This window comes from Patiria miniata, unplaced genomic scaffold (assembly GCF_015706575.1).
Source record: "Patiria miniata isolate m_02_andy unplaced genomic scaffold, ASM1570657v1 HiC_scaffold_21, whole genome shotgun sequence".
Classification (NCBI taxonomy): Eukaryota; Metazoa; Echinodermata; class Asteroidea; order Valvatida; family Asterinidae; genus Patiria; species Patiria miniata.
The window spans coordinates 4,146,567-4,166,762 of NW_024037060.1; the positions used below are offsets into that span (position 1 = coordinate 4,146,567).

Consider the following 20,196-nt stretch of genomic DNA (forward strand, 5'->3'; position numbering starts at 1 on the left):
TAAAAATAGAGACCAGTACCAGACATGCCAGATGTTTCTTTTGGCACAGTTGATTGTTGCAGCACTGAAGATGTTGTTGTACTGGTTGTTTCAGGTGCCAATCTATTTTCTTGTATTGTACGTTTTTAATGTGGGCACACAGTAGTGAGAGTCCCAAAATGTTCGGACTAGGTCTCGGCGACAACACTGATTTTAGCTGGTAACCTAGTAGTTGCTACTAAGCAAATATTTCCGTGCTTAGGAACTTCTTGAGCTGACTTCTTGAGCTGACTTCTTTTTTTAACGAGAAAAAAATACTGAGCATTTTACCCCCACTTAGCAGCTCCGTAAAATCCGGGCCCTGCAGAATGATAGGAAGCTCACGGATTATCCTAACTGGATCGCAAGAATGTTATTATCAAGCAGGGGCGGAGCTTTCAGGACACAGGGGGGGGGGGTGATATGAAGGAAGTGGGTGTTGAGTGGGTGTTGTTGGGCACAAGCACGACTTGCTAGGGGATCCAGGCCGAGGGTTGCCACGGGATAATTTTGAAATCTACGATGCTTTCTCCTTCATTCTATGGGAATTTGAGAATAAATTTAGGAACTTTAGCATTCCATATATTATTTTTGGCCCCATTTTATTAGTTTCAAAACATTAGTCAGCGGCTGGACGCCACCCCCCCCCCCCCCCGAACCGCTACTGTCTAGACAAGCCGGCTAGAGACCGTACCTGCACATCATTAACATGAACTGAGCATGGAGGAATAAGTTCTTATTCCTCCATAAAAAGAGATAAATGTAGTTCGATTTCAGCGTGACAAATTCATGACGCCCGATCACGGCCCAAGGGGATTCGGCTCGGGCGTTGATGGATCGCTGCGGACGAGGTGCATGCACAACTTTCTCCAAGAAGTTCAGTTTGAAACGGAGACAACACGGCACTGTGAGCTACAGAGGTCATGCGTTAAGGCGGCGTTTGAGGGCAATGGATTGGTATCTTTTGGGTAGGCATGAATCTCGTGTGCATTCATTGTTACTATTAAACTAAAACATCAAATGATACTCCTTTGAGATAACCACAACGTATACGGATATTGTTTCCGAAATGCCAATATACAAATACACAAATTAACTGTGAAGGGGGTTCAAAGTGGCCCATCCCAACTTCTTAATTCTGCCGGATGTGGGTTCGAGACAAGCCTTGGGGTGTGGTGTGTATGTCCTTGGGCAAGACACTTTGTCAGTCATTGCTTCTCCCCACCCAGGAGTGAATGGGTACCCTAGCGATGGTCATGTGTTTTGATTTTAGCTGATTGCACCGATATGACAGATGGAGCTGTATATACATGTACTCCCCAGAGAGCTGAGATGGTTTTTGGAATATTTCCATAGGCCCGGTGAGCAGGGGTAATAACAATATTGGGGGTGCACCGGGGTGCACCGTGATAACCTGTTTGGTTGATATGTGTGTTATTCAAATCCATATTGTTATTGTTATATATTAATATAAAATTAATATAGACTGTATGACATCATTACCTTAAATAATATAATTTAATATGGAACTCTCTGAAACTGCAATTGAACTAAAATAAAATCCGATATACATGTATATATCAAATATACTGTTACAAAAATGGAAATTTGGGGAAATATTTCACTGAAAACATTCGTTTGGACGGATGACAAGTACTTTTAAACTATGCATAGATCTATAAAATTGTTTGAAACTACCAAACCTTTAATCTAAAAAAAGGCAAGCAAATCTTTAGTCCATATTTAAAAATCAATTAGTTGGTTTAAATATAATATTTAATTTCCCAACATATCATAGCTGGACTTAGGTTTGGTCAATGGAAAACTGGGACCTGTACCTCCAAACCTAAAATCTTGCATAGCATTGCACAAAATATCAAACCCACTTCAAATATAATACACTGATCATGTATATAAAAGGAAACATTTCTCATCTTCTAAAACGATACCGATTTCAAAACTGCGTGTTCTAGAAATCTAGAAATCTCCTTCCCTGGAATGCTCAAAGGTTGTGGTTCTCTGAGCGTCTACAAACAGCATCTCTGAATCTCAAAATCAGATCCTTTCATCAGCACATGTCCAATGGGGCGGCATGTCTAAACTTCAGGTAACTTCAGGGTGTGGCTGTCTTTGTCTACGGTTGGGTGGGACTTGCAGCATCCTCCTTTCCCTCTCTTGAGAGGCTTGGTAGCTGGATGGTAACAGGGTGTGGTTGTCTCCATCTCCTAGCTAAATCTCTAAATCTCAATCACCAGATCCTTCCAACACCAGAGGCTGGGTTGGCCTTGGCATACTCATGTCTTCAATTCAATTTCAATTCAATTTATTCAATTTATTATTAACCATCATGATTAAAAACATGAAAATCAACACCCCGTGTGTTAAAAACAGTTTAAAAGACAAGAACAAATCCACAACAATTTATCAAAACAGCTTACAATCACACTCAAACACAAAACACGCCTCTTTCTTGAGAGGGTGTGGTTCGCTGTGTCTTCCAGCTCATTCTCTAACTCTCAATCACCAGATCCTTCCATCAGCATAGTCCAGGTTGGCTTTGGTATACTCTTGTCTTTCTTGAGAGGTGTGTTAGCTGGATTTTAACAGGGTGTGGTTGAGTGGTTCGCTCTGTCTCCTAGCTGAATCTCTAACTCTCAACCACCAGATCCTTCCATCAGCATAGTCCAGGTTGGCTTTGGCATACTCTTGTCTTTCTCGAGAGGCGAGTTAGCTGGATGCTGACAGGGTGTGGTTGAGTGGTTCGCTCTGTCTCCTAGCTGAATCTCTTACTCTCAATCACCATATCCTTCCATCAGCATAGGTCGGGTTGGCTTTGGCATACTCTTGTCTTTCTTGAGGGGCGTTTAAGCTGGATGCTAACAGGGTGTGGTTTGCTCTGTCTCCTAGCCCAATCTCTAACTCTCAACCACCAGATCCTTCCATCAGCATAGTCCAGGTTGGCTTTGGCATACTCTTGTCTTTCTCGAGAGGCGAGTTAGCTGGATGCTGACAGGGTGTGACTGAGTGGTTCGCTCCGTCTCCTAGCTGAATCTCTTACTCTCAATCACCAGATCCTTCCATCAGCATAGGCTGGGTTGGCTTTGGCGTACTCATGTCTCTCTTGAGAAGCTTGGTAGCTTGATGCTAACAGAGCACGGTGCTCTGCATTTTCCCTTGCCGCTTCCTGAGCCCTTGCCTCCAGATCAACTCTACAGGAGAATAAATATCACAGTGTACCAAAAACGAGGGGATAAATTTTGGATCCTATATCCGAAATTTTCTTTTTCTTGTCCAAAGTTGGTGATTTCCAAATTTCTTCATTCTTGGACACTAACAAGACTTATGATCAAGTATAATTGATGGACAAAGTATTATGGAAAAGAACGAAAACAAGTACTACTGGACAAAAAAACCCTACTTATCCTGCTAATGTGCCATATATTTTTGAATCTTAATCGTTCGCTACAACACAAATCTCAATGAGAGATATGCTGAAATCCTTCAGAAAGTCCATCAGAGCCAGTTACTCACCTTGCTTTTGTAAGATCCTCTTCCTTTGAATCACTAGCTATGACGGACAGCTTGACCTGGGATATCACGTAGGGTTGGCTGAACATAAGAGCCTGAGGGTTGATGGAGGGGGGGGGGGGATAAATGCATAACTTTCATTTCTTTTCATTTCTTTTCAACCAGTAAACTGAAATCTTTTGATTATAGACTATAAATACAGGATTGTATTTACTAAAGGACGATTCTGAGTTTGGTCATAAGCCCCGCTCCCTTATTTGGGAAACAAACCTAGCACCCATGGGTGTCGCCAAGATTTATTTATTTTTTGGGGGGAAACAGCCAAGAGAGAAATAACCAGCCGTGGAAAAATCGAAAGGAGAGGTGGTGCTGGACATCACTCGACGCTTCGTTCAAGACCGTGATACCTATAGGTCAGTGGTGTATAGCTGCATTTTAAGCCCCTTTCAGCTGGTTTCGAGTGTTACATTATAAATACAACAATGACCTTGCACCTTGTCTTTTTTTTCTCTCGGGGGGGGGGGGGGGGGGGGGAGGAGCAAGCGCCTACTCTTGCCCCCCCCCCCTCGCGACACCCATGCTCTAAGTTTGCACTGTACCTTCCAGCTGCGCATGGCATGCATTAATGCACCAATATCTGCCTTTTTGTCGGACGTTTGGTTGAGCAAGTCACATCTGAGATTGCTCAAACCACCACAGGTTGGGGTTTAACGTATCAGTCTATTTCACTACAGGTTCAGATCACGAGTCAACAGTCTCATACTTTTCCTTCGTGGAAGAACTCCAGGGCCTTCTGAACCGAGGAGTCATCAGCCATCAACACCCAGGCTATCCCGTTAGGCTGCCTCACAATGAAATCCTACAGTAAAAAAATTGTAACGAGAATAATAATTTTGGTACCTCGTGTTTGTTCAAAAACAGTTTCGAAATGTTGAGCCTCAATTCAAATACAGTGTCAATAAAAGATGTATTAAACTGGATGTCATCATGGTGTTGGTAGCGGTGGAGCTGGTGAGTGTGGGTGTGTCTTCTAGGGCAAAGGGGGGGGGGCTGTTAATGGAAGGGAACGTGTGAAGAAGAATATAAGAAGTCAATACTGAAAGTCGATACTGACCTTCCCACACTCATCCTGACTAAACTTTTATTCCATTTTAGATCCATCTGCACAAAATCTTTATGTTGCACAATACCACCTCACCATCTGACAACATCTTACCCCACAAGTACACACAGAGGTTACCGACCAAGCACCTCCTCTCTCAACCTTCTCGAAATGTTGATGAGGCAACCAGTCTTCGATTCCAGATCGTTGTACATCTATCCAGCCAACCCCCCTCCCACCCGTACCCAGTCTGCTTACCATGTCAATTCTTCTCCTGCACCAACCCCTCATCCTCCACCACCATCTAAATCAACCCCTGATGATGCAGACTTCCCTGAAGAGGCATACAATCTCTGATTCCAGATCATCTTTCCAGAGAGCCCAGTCACTTTATCATCTCAACCCCTCCTGTCCCCAACTCTACTTATTTCTTCCCCTTCCTAGATCCTCAATTGAATACTGACCCTTTGCCTACCATCATAATGCCTACCTCCTTGACGAGGCGTGGAGCCCCCGATTCCAGACCGCCCTCCAGCTTGCCAGTTGATTCACCCCCACAGGCATCACTTCACCATCTCAACCCCACCCCTCCCCTTCCCTACCCTACTTGTTTCCCACCCGCCTCAATTAACCTCTGACCCTTAGCCTACCTTCATGATGCAGACTTCCTTGACGAGACAGTCAGCCTCTGACTCCAGATCACCCTCCAGCTTGCCAGCTGACACGCCCCCTGATTCACCCCGACAGGCATCACTTCACCATCTCAGCCCCACCCTCCCCTTCTCTACCCTACTTGTTTCCCACCCGCCTCAATTAACCTCTGACCCTTAGCCTACCTTCATGATGCAGACTTCCTTGACGAGACAGTCAGCCTCTGACTCCAGATCACCCTCCAGCTTGCCGGCTGACACGCCTCCTGATAGTCCAGTCAAGTACACCGCTCTGGAGCGATGCTCGGACACCTGGCAAATAGCAATGCAAAAAATTACAAACAGGACATACGTAAATGATTCACAAGTTTCTCTTACATATTGATTAATTGATCAAAGACATGAAGAAGTTTAATTATCAGTGTTTTTTCTTTCAAATATTGCAAATCTCACAGCTACTTGGTTTTCCATTTCCTTTTTTTTTTTTATAGAATTAGACATTTTAAATGCAGAATCATTAATGGAAATGTTCCTGTCAGAATGGCCAAACTGTTGATATTTTTTCCAAAAATCTTCTCTCGCCATTTCTTCCTAAATTTTGGAACAGTTGTGTTGAGCACTAACATTCTGCAAAACATACCATCCCGAAAATCACGTCAAGTACTAATATTTGTAAAACTAAAACGAAACACTCTTGTTGCCCTCACAAACAAGAAATAGAAGTAATCTAAGAATTTCGATGCAATCTATGACAGAATTTCCTTGGCATTATAACGACTTTTGACTGAAGAGCTTCCCTCTGAAATGGAGGTAATTTGAGCTGTTGTGGTCCCCCCCCCCTTCTTTCCATCTGATGAATGATGGATAACAGGGATCAAGTAAAGTTCTGGATTCTATTAATTTTAGATAATTACCTGAAGCCATGAGGGTAGCGAGGGGTCCTTTGGTAAGCCTAGAACCTGACACCACTCAACTGACGTCAAGCTGCACTGGCCACAATCTGAGTCGTCGTTACATTCTGTTGGAAGAATCACATTGCTTTTATGAAGACTCAAGAGATCATGCTCCAGGGAAACAAATTACTCTGTACACCAAATTATTTTGTCTGAGTGTGTGGTCAGGTGCATCTGACACTGCTTCAAGTCATCAAAGCATTTTAGTAAAATGTAATACGTGTGTGTAAATATGAAGATATTAAAATGTCTCATAATAAACAACTTTGAAAATATGCCATTATTACAGCAGTCAAAACCAAGAATTAAACATACACCTTTAATAATTCATCATTACTTTATGCACAGCACACAAATCAGGACTAACAAAAAGATTTTTAATTCCATAATTAAACATTTGCCAAATGCCTAAACTTGAATCAAGCAATTCTTGGAACTCTGTCTTATCTCATTTTAAGTGAATTTTCAAGATTTCTCTTTCTCTTTATAACTGCACATGGTTTTTGTTTTATTCACTTTCCATTCCTGCAGTATTAATAGTGAGTTGCTTTTAGCTGCTTGAGAGACTTTCAACACGGCATCGGCTAAATCAAGCAGGTTTACTTTCAGCCAATCACTGCCTTTCATACCTGATGAAAGCGACCCTCTCAGCCAATCAGAAATCTCCAGTGAATGCTGCAGTGCCAGCCATGGTCGCTGTACCCTCACGTAGTCTGTCTTGACCGCCAGACTGTCCAGGGCTTGGCCTGTCTCCCCAGAGCCCCCCAGCCCTGTCAGGTTGATTGTCAGCCCCTGGGGGTGGCAGGGTAGGGGGCTTGTACCACACCGTTTGACACCCTCAGCCTCATCCATCCTGTAGCCTTTCAAATACATTTAAAAAATATACACCAAGTTTACTGGATTAGCTTGTTGGTTCAAAACGGCACCAAAATCAATTAAATCTACAGTATTCAAGATATAAAATGTCCTCACCCAATTTTTCAGCTACCAAGCTGAGTAATTCCTCCATTTCGCTTTCATCCACCTGGGAGTCCTGACTGCACAGATCAAGAACTCTGAGGCTTGTAGAATCCATGGTGCACAGGGAGGCCAGTATTGTCTTGAGACTGGCCCCGCTGAGGGCGTTGTGTCCCAAGAGCAGTGAGTGAAGTCTGGGTGCCGTGCTGATCAACTTGGACACAGTTTCTGCGCAGCCGTCACGGATCTTAAGATCGGAAACAAAATCACAAACCACTGAAAAATTACAAACTAAAAGTTGCCTTAGCTCACTTTCCCTACCACTGCAAGCATGGCTGAGAAAGCCTTTAAAAAGTTTTCAAAGTAGACCAGTGAATGCTAGTATAGAAAAGAAAGAAAAGCAAAGATTTTCTTTCCTTGTTGTAGGGGCACTTGTGAATGGAGTCCACTATAGAATGAGCCAAATTTAATTCAGGCGTTTCACAATGCAGTGCGCCACCAAGAGTTTGCCACTGAGAGTTCATTTTTCCCAGTGCATTGTGGGAGATAGTCGACAAATTTGCAACGCGGGACATTTGAAATTGTTTGTTTTTCCGGTCAGTAGTTTCGTAAGCGTACGATTGAAGTATCTGTTTGCCCTTTTCTTTTCTTTTCATCATCATGGTGTTTTTTGTAAGGCGGCAGAACGTTATGCCCAATCTATTACAAATTATCTCAAGTTGTCTACTGACACTCATTCAAATGGGCCATGTTTTGTCGACTGTAAACTTGAAAAATGGACTCTCCGTGGCAAACTCTTGGTGGTGCACTGCATTGTGAATCGCCCGAATTGACATCAATAGACTCCGTGCATAAGTACCCCCACAACCGCTTCAAATTAAGAGTTGGCAAGAAATTTCACAATTTTATAGGAGGAGCTTAATGACTGGTCTCTTTACATTCCATCTCACCTGATTATTAGCTAAATTCAACTCTGCCAGAGGACACTCAGCACCTCTCGCTACAAAGGCCTCCATCAGGCTACCCGCTCCAGTATCCGTGATTCTATTGGCCGACAGCTTGAGGGACCGAATGGCCAAGCCCTCTGTAACAGCAGCTGTGATTGGTGCTAGGTCTGAGTCTTGTAGTGCACAGCCAGCCAATGACAGTGACTCTATACTGCACAATGAGCCTGGTTGGTTTAATAACACATTTAGTTTGAAGTTCAGTTTGGTTAAATATTTTTATTTTTTTTTAAATTATAAAGATCTCTGAAGGTTATCACTGTATTGTTGTGAAGATAAGGAAATATTTATTCGAGTTGATTTACATTTGTTGCTTTTTTTTAAAAGCTTGTACAAAACTTTTCTTTTAAGTTTGAAAAAAAAGTAAGCCAAGGGTTAATTTTGTTTTAATCTATGATACTTGTTTTCTCAGATTGGTTCATACTTGTTTCCTTTACCCTAACAATTCCAGAGGCATTTGAGCTTCCAAAATCCTATGAGCTGGAATTAAGCATCAAGCCAAAATTACCCACCTACTAAAATCCCGTGAAATCCTCCAATTTTTGATTATTTTTTTTATGCGGGGAAGGGGGGGGGGGGGAAATATTACGGTTAATTTTTGTTATAAGACCACAACGTACCTGAGCCCAGAAGTTTCTCCAAAGCATCCGACCTGGACAACTTTAATCCATCGAGGCACAGATCGACAAGACCCGACGGTCTAGTGCACAGTGCCCCCAAGCTTCCCACCTCCACTGGGGTCATCTTGACCCGGCGGAGGTCAAGGCTTTTGAGGTTACCCCAGGTCACTGTGGAGCCTTGTATAATGGACGGGAGACTGTTGGTGCTGAGGGATCCTAGGCGAAGGGTCTGTAATCCACTTGCATGATCACCTACAGTAATCAACATAATTAGGGGGGAAAATAGAGACTACCTGAATTTGTTAATTTCACAAGGAAGCTAGGTCTAATAAGACAGATTTTTGCCAACTCCATGTGCATGTCCTTTTTGTTTACTTCATTTAGATTGCATGGAGCATAGTGTATGGACATGGGTTTAATACATTTTAGATAAAAATTCACAGATCATAAGAACTGCCGACTTTACCATAAAAACAGATAATTAGCAAGACTTCTAGCTTGATGACATTTTATGCAAAATGCAAACAAATATGCTAATAGCCAATCCACGGCTTATTTATTTTCAAAGAGTTATTAAAAACTGTGATAAATGTAGTGCTCCACACTTACTTGCTCCAATGAGCGACATAAGGAAAGGAAGTGCGTCTGCTGTCACTGCACCGTTTCCGGTCAGATCCAGTTCAGACAGGTTTGGTAGTGATCCAGGCAGCTGATTGGCCAAGGCTGCGATGATGTCGTCGCTCAGTGAACAGTTGGCCACGCCCAGTGAGGTAAAGTTGCTCCTGATAGCGCTGTCGGATAAAACATCCGTGCCTGAGGAAATCAGAGAAAAATCACTCAAAATGAGATCTTCAAACACTACAACCGTCTAATGCTTTTTTTTACAGGATCACAAACAGATTCAATTTCAAGCAAAATTAGGTTGTACCAAGAAGCTGACCTAAACAGGATCGTGCTCTAGTTGATTTCATCGTTCAACCTGACATTGATATCATTAACATGATAGAAAGAAATTACGATTTGACAAGTAGGACTCTGCATTTGAAAACATCTGATTTCTCCATGAATAACTGACACAAAATCAATCCAATCCAACTGATATAATGGTATGTTTTACTAAGGGCTGTCCGTTTTCGAATAATTTAGTATTCGATTACTAGCAACTGTGTTTGGCCAAATATTTGGATTATTTGTAACTGCCAGCTACAAATGCGTGCCGCACCAATCAAAAGTTGCATGCAGAGCACGTCAGTTAAAATGTGCATGCAGCGTTCGATATGGAGTGTTTTGCAGTAAGTATGTTAACTGTCAAAGGCTTAAACCTGCTAAAAGGATAGAAACAATGAACCACTGTCGACCAAAAAAAAAGTTACCGTCGACGAAAAAAAAGTAGCACCTGACAATAAACCGCCGCAACTTTATGATAAAGTAACATCACAGCCGTGTGTGTATGTGCATAATTTTTTTGTTTTTGAATATTCAAACCAGCAAAAAGTTACTCGACTATTCAGTTGATGATCGGATATTTGAATATTCAGTGTATTCGGGAAGGCCCTAGTCCAAAATTATATTTTGTCGAACTGATAACTACTTAGACAAGATAAGTTTACGGTAGCACCATGTGAATAAATCTCTTTTGTGAGTATGTGTGGTTCTGAGAGACCCGGAGGGACTCAGAACCACACATACTCACAAAAGAGATTTATTCACATGGTGCTACTGCAAACTGATCTTGTCTTAGTATCTTTCCACCATGCAAACCTTCACATCTCATGATAATTACTTGTGTACATACCGGTACTTGGTGTAGTTGGTTCCTGACTGGTAACCCCAGTGTCGTTGATATTGCAGACTACCATGGCAGGGTGTTGTATGCATGCTCTTAAGAGACTTGTTACTTCAGAGATATTTGACACCTGAGCCGTTAAAAAAAGGAACAGAAAAACATTAAGGATTACACAGATAGAAATGGGAAAATGCTACAAATGGAGTTGAAACAATGATAAACTGATGAATATGTCAAGAAACATTTTGGACAATTTTCAGATTCGAACCAGCCAACCGATCCCGTTAGCTCAGTGGTCAAGTGGTAAGACATCTGCACTAGAAAGCAGGAGGTCGTGGGTTCGAGTCCCACCTGAGTGATATTTTCCAACTTTCACTCGGGAGGTAACACACTGAGTAAACAAGGTTTATACCTCGGTGAAGGGCAAAACCATATTTGATCTACATCAACCCGACGAAAAATCTTATTAATGGAGTAGTTTCATTAATACCAAAAAATGGTTCAAATCTGAAAAGTTTTCCATATCCGCGGTCATGAAAAAAACTGATTTTTGGCCAAAAAATCCAACTTCACGAAACTAAGCCAAATGTTCACACAGGGTAAGTAGATGTCAGGAATGAATCCCCAAGAGATTTCAGCTCACTACCAACAGGATCCGGGAAGAAAACAAACATTTCCTTTTTTTATCAGAAATGTTCTCAATCTAAAAAGGTTTCTATATCCGCAGTCATTAAAAATCCAGATTTTTGGCAAAAAAATCAAACTTCACGAAACTAACCCAAATAATCACACAAGGTGAGTAGATGCCAGAAATGAATCCCCAAGAGATTTCAGCACACTACAGTCAGGTTCCGGGAAGAAAACAGACATTTCATTTTTTTATCAGAAATGGTCTCAATCTGAAAAGTTTTCCATATCCGCGGTCATGAAAAAAACTGATTTTTGGCCAAAAAATCCAACTTCACGAAACTAAGCCAAATGTTCACACAAGGTGAGTAGATGCCAGAAATGAATCCCCAAGAGATTTCAGCACACTATAGTCAGGTTTCAGGAAGAAAACAAACATTTCAGTTTTTTACCAAAATTGGTTCAAATCTAAAAACTTTTCCATATCCGCGGTCATGAAAAAACTGATTTTTGGCCAAAAAATCCAACTTCACAAAACTAAGCCAAATAATCACACAAGGTGAGTAGATGCCAAAAATGAATCCCCAAGAGATTTCAGCTCACTACAGTCAGGATCCAGGAAGAAAACAAACATTTCAGTTTTTTACCAAAAATGGTTCAAATCTGAAAAGTTTTCCATATCCGCGGTCATGAAAAAAACTGATTTTTGGCCAAAAAATCCAACTTCACGAAACTAAGCCAAATAATCACACAAGGTGAGTGGATGCCAGAAATGAATCCCCAAGAGATTTCAGCTCACTACAGTCAGGATCCGGGAAAAAAACAAATATTTCAGTTTTTTACCAAAAATGGTTCAAATCTGAAAAGTTTTCCATATCCGCAGTCATTAAAAATACTGATTTTTGGCCAAAAAATCCAACTTCACGAAACTAACCCAAATAATCACACAAGGTGAGTAGATGCCAGAAATGAATTCCCAAGAGTTTTCAGCTCGCTACAGTCAGGATCCGGGAAAAAACAAATATTTCAGTTTTTTACCAAAAATGGTTCCAATCTGAAAAGTTTTCCATATCCGCGGTCATGAAAAATACTGATTTTTGGCCAAAAATTCCAACTTCACGAAACTTAGCCAAATGTTCACACAAGGTGAGTAGATGCCAGAAATGAATCCCCAAGAGATTTCAGCTCACTACAGTCAGGATCCAGGAAGAAAACAAACATTTCAGTTTTTTACCAAAAATGGTTCAAATCTGAAAAGTTTTCCATATCCGCGGTCATGAAAAAAACTGATTTTTGGCCAAAAAATCCAACTTCACGAAACTAAGCAAAATAATCACACAAGGTGAGTGGATGCCAGAAATGAATCCCCAAGAGATTTCAGCTCACTACAGTCAGGATCTGGTAAAAAAAAAAACATTTCAGTTTTTTACCAAAAATGGTTCCAATCTGAAAAGTTTTCCATATCCGCGGTCATGAAAAATACTGATTTTTGGCCAAAAAATCCAACTTCACGAAACTAAGCCAAATAATCACACAAGGTGAGTAGATGCCAGAAATGAATTCCCAAGAGTTTTCAGCTCGCTACAGTCAGGATCCGGGAAAAAACAAATATTTCAGTTTTTTACCAAAATTGGTTCAAATCTGAAAAGTTTTCCATATCCGCGGTCATGAAAAAAACTGATTTTTGGCCAAAAAATCCAACTTCACGAAACTAAGCCAAATAATCACACAAGGTGAGTAGATGCCAGAAATGAATCCCCAAGAGATTTCAGCACACTACAGTCAGGATCCGGGAAGAAAACAGACATTTCATTTTTTTATCAGAAATGGTCTCAATCTGAAAAGTTTTCCATATCCGCGGTCATGAAAAAAACTGATTTTTGGCCAAAAAATCCAACTTCACGAAACTAAGCCAAATGTTCACACAAGGTGAGTAGATGCCAGAAATGAATCCCCAAGAGATTTCAGCACACTATAGTCAGGTTTCAGGAAGAAAACAAACATTTCAGTTTTTTACCAAAAATGGTTCAAATCTAAAAACTTTTCCATATCCGCGGTCATGAAAAAACTGATTTTTGGCCAAAAAATCCAACTTCACAAAACTAAGCCAAATAATCACACAAGGTGAGTAGATGCCAAAAATGAATCCCCAAGAGATTTCAGCTCACTACAGTCAGGATCCAGGAAGAAAACAAACATTTCAGTTTTTTACCAAAAATGGTTCAAATCTGAAAAGTTTTCCATATCCGCGGTCATGAAAAAAACTGATTTTTGGCCAAAAAATCCAACTTCACGAAACTAAGCAAAATAATCACACAAGGTGAGTGGATGCCAGAAATGAATCCCCAAGAGATTTCAGCTCACTACAGTCAGGATCCGGGAAAAAACAAATATTTCAGTTTTTTACCAAAAATGGTTCAAATCTGAAAAGTTTTCCATATCCGCAGTCATTAAAAATACTGATTTTTGGCCAAAAAATCCAACTTCACGAAACTAACCCAAATGGTCACACAAGGTGAGTAGATGCCAGAAATGAATCCCCAAGAGATTTCAGCACACTATAGTCAGGTTTCAGGAAGAAAACAAACATTTCAGTTTTTTACCAAAAATGGTTCAAATCTGAAAAGTTTTCCATATCCGCGGTCATGAAAAATACTGATTTTTGGCCAAAAAATCCAACTTCACGAAACTAAGCCAAATAATCACACAAGGTGAGTAGATGCAAGATATGAATTCCCAAGAGTTTTCAGCTCGCTACAGTCAGGATCCGGGAAAAAAACAAATATTTCAGTTTTTTACCAAAATTGGTTCAAATCTGAAAAGTTTTCCATATCCGCGGTCATGAAAAAAACTGATTTTGGCCAAAAATTCCAACTTCACGAAACTTAGCCAAATGTTCACACAAGGTGAGTGGATGCCAGAAATGATTCCCCAAGAGATTTCAGCTCACTACAGTCAGGATCTGGTAAAAAAACAAACATTTCAGTTTTTTACCAAAAATGGTTCAAATCTGAAAAGTTTTCCATATCCGCGGTCATGAAAAAAACTGATTTTTGGCCAAAAAATCCAACTTCACGAAATTAACCCAAATGTTCACACAAGGTGAGTAGATGCCAGAAATGAATCCCCAAGAGATTTCAGCTCACTACAGTCAGGATCCAGGAAGAAAACAAACATTTCAGTTTTTTACCAAAAATGGTTCAAATCTGAAAAGTTTTCCATATCCGCGGTCATGAAAAAAACTGATTTTTGGCCAAAAAATCCAACTTCACGAAACTAAGCAAAATAATCACACAAGGTGAGTGGATGCCAGAAATGAATCCCCAAGAGATTTCAGCTCACTACAGTCAGGATCCGGGAAAAAACAAATATTTCAGTTTTTTACCAAAAATGGTTCAAATCTGAAAAGTTTTCCATACCCGCAGTCATTAAAAATACTGATTTTTGGCCAAAAAATCCAACTTCACGAAACTAACCCAAATGGTCACACAAGGTGAGTAGATGCCAGAAATGAATCCCCAAGAGATTTCAGCACACTATAGTCAGGTTTCAGGAAGAAAACAAACATTTCAGTTTTTTACCAAAAATGGTTCAAATCTGAAAAGTTTTCCATATCCGCGGTCATGAAAAAAACTGATTTTTGGCCAAAAAATCCAACTTCACGAAACCAAGCCAAATGTTCACACAAAGTGAGTAGATGCCAGAAATGAATCCCCAAGAGATTTCAGTTCACTACAGTCAGGTTCCAGGAAGAAAACAAACATTTCAGTTTTTTACCAAAAATGGTTCAAATCTGAAAAGTTTTCCATATCCGCGGTCATGAAAAAAACTGATTTTTGGCCAAAAAATCCAACTTCACGAAACTCACCCAAATGTTCACACAAGGTGAGTAGATGCCAGAAATGAATCCCCAAGAGATTTCAGCTCACTACAGTCAGGATCCAGGAAGAAAACAAACATTTCAGTTTTTTACCAAAAATGGTTCAAATCTGAAAAGTTTTCATATCCGCGGTCATGAAAAAAACTGATTTTTGGCCAAAAAATCCAACTTAACGAAACTAAGCCAAATAATCACACAATGTCAGTAGATGCCAGAAATGAATCCCCAAAAGATATCAGCTCACTACAGTCAGGATCAGGGAAAAAAACAAACATTTCAGTTTTTTACCAAAAATGGTTCAAATCTCAAAAGTTTCCATATCCGCGGTCATGAAAAAAACTGATTTTTGGACAAAAATCCAACTTCACGAAACTAAGCCAAATGTTCACACAAGGTGAGTAGATGCCAGAAATGAATCCCCAAGAGATTTCAGCTCACTACAGTCTGGATCAAGGAAGAAAACAAACATTTCAGTTTTTTACCAAAAATGGTTCAAATCTGAAAAGTTTTCCATAATCGCGGTCATGAAAAATACTGATTTTTGGCCAAAAAATCCAACTTCACGAAACTAAGCCAAATGTTCACACAAGGTGAGTAGATGCCAGAAATGAATCCCCAAAAGATTTCAGCTCACTACAGTCAGGATCCTGGAAAAAAACAAACATTTCAGTTTTTTACCCAAAATGGTTCAAATCTGAAAAGTTTTCCATATCCGCGGTCATGAAAAAAACTGATTTTTGGCCAAAAAATCCAACTTCACGAAACTAAGCCAAATGTTCACACAAGGTGAGTAGATGCCAGAAATGAATCCCCAAGAGATTTCAGCTCACTACAGTCAGGATCCGGGAAAAAAACAAATATTTCAGTTTTTTACCAAAAATGGTTCAAATCTAAAAACTTTTCCATATCCGCGGTCATGAAAAAAACTAATTTTTGGCCAAAAAATCCAACTTTACGAAACTAAGCCAAATGTTCACACAAGGTAAGTAGATGCTAGAAATGAATCCCCAAGAGATTTCAGCACACTATAGTCAGGATCCAGGAAGAAAACAAACATTTCAGTTTTTTACCAAAAATGGTTCCAATCTGAAAAGTTTTCCATATCCGCAGTCATTAAAAATACTGATTTTTGGCCAAAAAATCCAACTTCACGAAACTAACCCAAATGGTCACACAAGGTGAGTAGATGCCAGAAATGAATCCCCAAGAGATTTCAGCACACTATAGTCAGGTTTCAGGAAGAAAACAAACATTTCAGTTTTTTACCAAAAATGGTGCAAATCTGAAAAGTTTTCCATATCCGCGGTCATGAAAAATACTGATTTTTGGCCAAAAAATCCAACTTCACGAAACTAAGCCAAATAATCACACAAGGTGAGTAGATGCAAGATATGAATTCCCAAGAGTTTTCAGCTCGCTACAGTCAGGATCCGGGAAAAAACAAATATTTCAGTTTTTTACCAAAATTGGTTCAAATCTGAAAAGTTTTCCATATCCGCGGTCATGAAAAAAACTGATTTTTGGCCAAAAATTCCAACTTCACGAAACTTAGCCAAATGTTCACACAAGGTGAGTAGATGCCAGAAATGAATCCCCAAGAGATTTCAGCTCACTACAGTCAGGATCCAGGAAGAAAAAAAAAAAAAAACTGATTTTTGGCCAAAAAATCCAACTTCACAAAACTAAGCCAAATAATCACACAAGGTGAGTAGATGCCAAAAATGAATCCCCAAGAGATTTCAGCTCACTACAGTCAGGATCCAGGAAGAAAACAAACATTTCAGTTTTTTACCAAAAATGGTTCAAATCTGAAAAGTTTTCCATATCCGCGGTCATGAAAAAAACTGATTTTTGGCCAAAAAATCCAACTTCACGAAACTAAGCAAAATAATCACACAAGGTGAGTGGATGCCAGAAATGAATCCCCAAGAGATTTCAGCTCACTACAGTCAGGATCCGGGAAAAAAACAAATATTTCAGTTTTTTACCAAAAATGGTTCAAATCTGAAAAGTTTTCCATATCCGCAGTCATTAAAAATACTGATTTTTGGCCAAAAAATCCAACTTCACGAAACTAACCCAAATGGTCACACAAGGTCATGAAAAATACTGATTTTTGGCCAAAAAATCCAACTTCACGAAACTAAGCCAAATAATCACACAAGGTGAGTAGATGCAAGATATGAATTCCCAAGAGTTTTCAGCTCGCTACAGTCAGGATCCGGGAAAAAACAAATATTTCAGTTTTTTACCAAAAATGGTTCAAATCTGAAAAGTTTTCCATATCCGCAGTCATTAAAAATACTGATTTTTGGCCAAAAAATCCAACTTCACGAAACTAACCCAAATGGTCACACAAGGTGAGTAGATGCCAGAAATGAATCCCCAAGAGATTTCAGCACACTATAGTCAGGTTTCAGGAAGAAAACAAACATTTCAGTTTTTTACCAAAAATGGTTCAAATCTGAAAAGTTTTCCATATCCGCGGTCATGAAAAATACTGATTTTTGGCCAAAAAATCCAACTTCACGAAACTAAGCCAAATAATCACACAAGGTGAGTAGATGCAAGATATGAATCCCAAGAGTTTTCAGCTCGCTACAGTCAGGATCCGGGAAAAAACAAATATTTCAGTTTTTTACCAAAATTGGTTCAAATCTGAAAAGTTTTCCATATCCGCGGTCATGAAAAAAACTGATTTTTGGCCAAAAATTCCAACTTCACGAAACTTAGCCAAATGTTCACACAAGGTGAGTAGATGCCAGAAATGAATCCCCAAGAGATTTCAGCTCACTACAGTCAGGATCCAGGAAGAAAACAAACATTTCAGTTTTTTACCAAAAATGGTTCAAATCTGAAAAGTTTTCCATATCCGCGGTCATGAAAAAAACTGATTTTTGGCCAAAAAATCCAACTTCACGAAACTAAGCCAAATAATCACACAAGGTGAGTGGATGCCAGAAATGATTCCCCAAGAGATTTCAGCTCACTACAGTCAGGATCTGGTAAAAAAACAAACATTTCAGTTTTTTACCAAAAATGGTTCAAATCTGAAAAGTTTTCCATATCCGCGGTCATGAAAAAAACTGATTTTTGGCCAAAAAATCCAACTTCACGAAATTAACCCAAATGTTCACACAAGGTGAGTAGATGCCAGAAATGAATCCCCAAGAGATTTCAGCTCACTACAGTCAGGATCCAGGAAGAAAACAAACATTTCAGTTTTTTACCAAAAATGGTTCAAATCTGAAAAGTTTTCCATATCCGCGGTCATGAAAAAAACTGATTTTTGGCCAAAAAATCCAACTTCACGAAACTAAGCAAAATAATCACACAAGGTGAGTGGATGCCAGAAATGAATCCCCAAGAGATTTCAGCTCACTACAGTCAGGATCCGGGAAAAAACAAATATTTCAGTTTTTTACCAAAAATGGTTCAAATCTGAAAAGTTTTCCATATCCGCAGTCATTAAAAATACTGATTTTTGGCCAAAAAATCCAACTTCACGAAACTAACCCAAATGGTCACACAAGGTGAGTAGATGCCAGAAATGAATCCCCAAGAGATTTCAGCACACTATAGTCAGGTTTCAGGAAGAAAACAAACATTTCAGTTTTTTACCAAAAATGGTTCAAATCTGAAAAGTTTTCCATATCCGCGGTCATGAAAAAAACTGATTTTTGGCCAAAAAATCCAACTTCACGAAACCAAGCCAAATGTTCACACAAAGTGAGTAGATGCCAGAAATGAATCCCCAAGAGATTTCAGTTCACTACAGTCAGGTTCCAGGAAGAAAACAAACATTTCAGTTTTTTACCAAAAATGGTTCAAATCTGAAAAGTTTTCCATATCCGCGGTCATGAAAAAAACTGATTTTTGGCCAAAAAATCCAACTTCACGAAACTCACCCAAATGTTCACACAAGGTGAGTAGATGCCAGAAATGAATCCCCAAGAGATTTCAGCTCACTACAGTCAGGATCCAGGAAGAAAACAAACATTTCAGTTTTTTACCAAAAATGGTTCAAATCTGAAAAGTTTTCATATCCGCGGTCATGAAAAAAACTGATTTTTGGCCAAAAAATCCAACTTAACGAAACTAAGCCAAATAATCACACAATGTCAGTAGATGCCAGAAATGAATCCCCAAAAGATATCAGCTCACTACAGTCAGGATCAGGGAAAAAAAACAAACATTTCAGTTTTTTACCAAAAATGGTTCAAATCTCAAAAGTTTCCATATCCGCGGTCATGAAAAAAACTGATTTTTGGACAAAAATCCAACTTCACGAAACTAAGCCAAATGTTCACACAAGGTGAGTAGATGCCAGAAATGAATCCCCAAGAGATTTCAGCTCACTACAGTCTGGATCAAGGAAGAAAACAAACATTTCAGTTTTTTACCAAAAATGGTTCAAATCTGAAAAGTTTTCCATAATCGCGGTCATGAAAAATACTGATTTTTGGCCAAAAAATCCAACTTCACGAAACTAAGCCAAATGTTCACACAAGGTGAGTAGATGCCAGAAATGAATCCCCAAAAGATTTCAGCTCACTACAGTCAGGATCCGGGAAAAAAACAAACATTTCAGTTTTTTACCCAAAATGGTTCAAATCTGAAAAGTTTTCCATATCCGCGGTCATGAAAAAAACTGATTTTTGGCCAAAAAATCCAACTTCACGAAACTAAGCCAAATGTTCACACAAGGTGAGTAGATGCCAGAAATGAATCCCCAAGAGATTTCAGCTCACTACAGTCAGGATCCGGGAAAAAAACAAATATTTCAGTTTTTTACCAAAAATGGTTCAAATCTAAAAACTTTTCCATATCCGCGGTCATGAAAAAAACTAATTTTTGGCCAAAAAATCCAACTTTACGAAACTAAGCCAAATGTTCACACAAGGTAAGTAGATGCTAGAAATGAATCCCCAAGAGATTTCAGCACACTATAGTCAGGATCCAGGAAGAAAACAAACATTTCAGTTTTTTACCAAAAATGGTTCAAATCTGAAAAGTTTTCCATATCCGCGGTCATGAAAAAAACTGATTTTTGGCCAAAAAATCCAACTTC

The 20,196-nt window shown here is 39.5% G+C and overlaps 1 protein-coding gene across 1 annotated transcript; it reads right to left on the reverse strand.

The window, feature by feature from the left end:
• Positions 1-1,517: 1,517 nt before the first annotated feature.
• On the reverse strand, positions 1,518-10,744 carry LOC119729769. The gene is made up of 11 exons (XM_038202510.1): positions 10,628-10,744; positions 9,442-9,645; positions 8,833-9,084; positions 8,159-8,379; positions 7,224-7,455; positions 6,881-7,111; positions 6,213-6,316; positions 5,485-5,610; positions 4,310-4,405; positions 3,550-3,641; positions 1,518-3,227 (listed from the first exon to the last, which is right to left on the reverse strand). The coding sequence occupies exons 1-11, from the start codon at positions 10,689-10,691 to the stop codon at positions 3,083-3,085; spliced, it is 1,767 nt and encodes a 588-aa protein (XP_038058438.1). The 5' UTR covers positions 10,692-10,744; the 3' UTR covers positions 1,518-3,082.
• Positions 10,745-20,196: the final 9,452 nt, after the last annotated feature.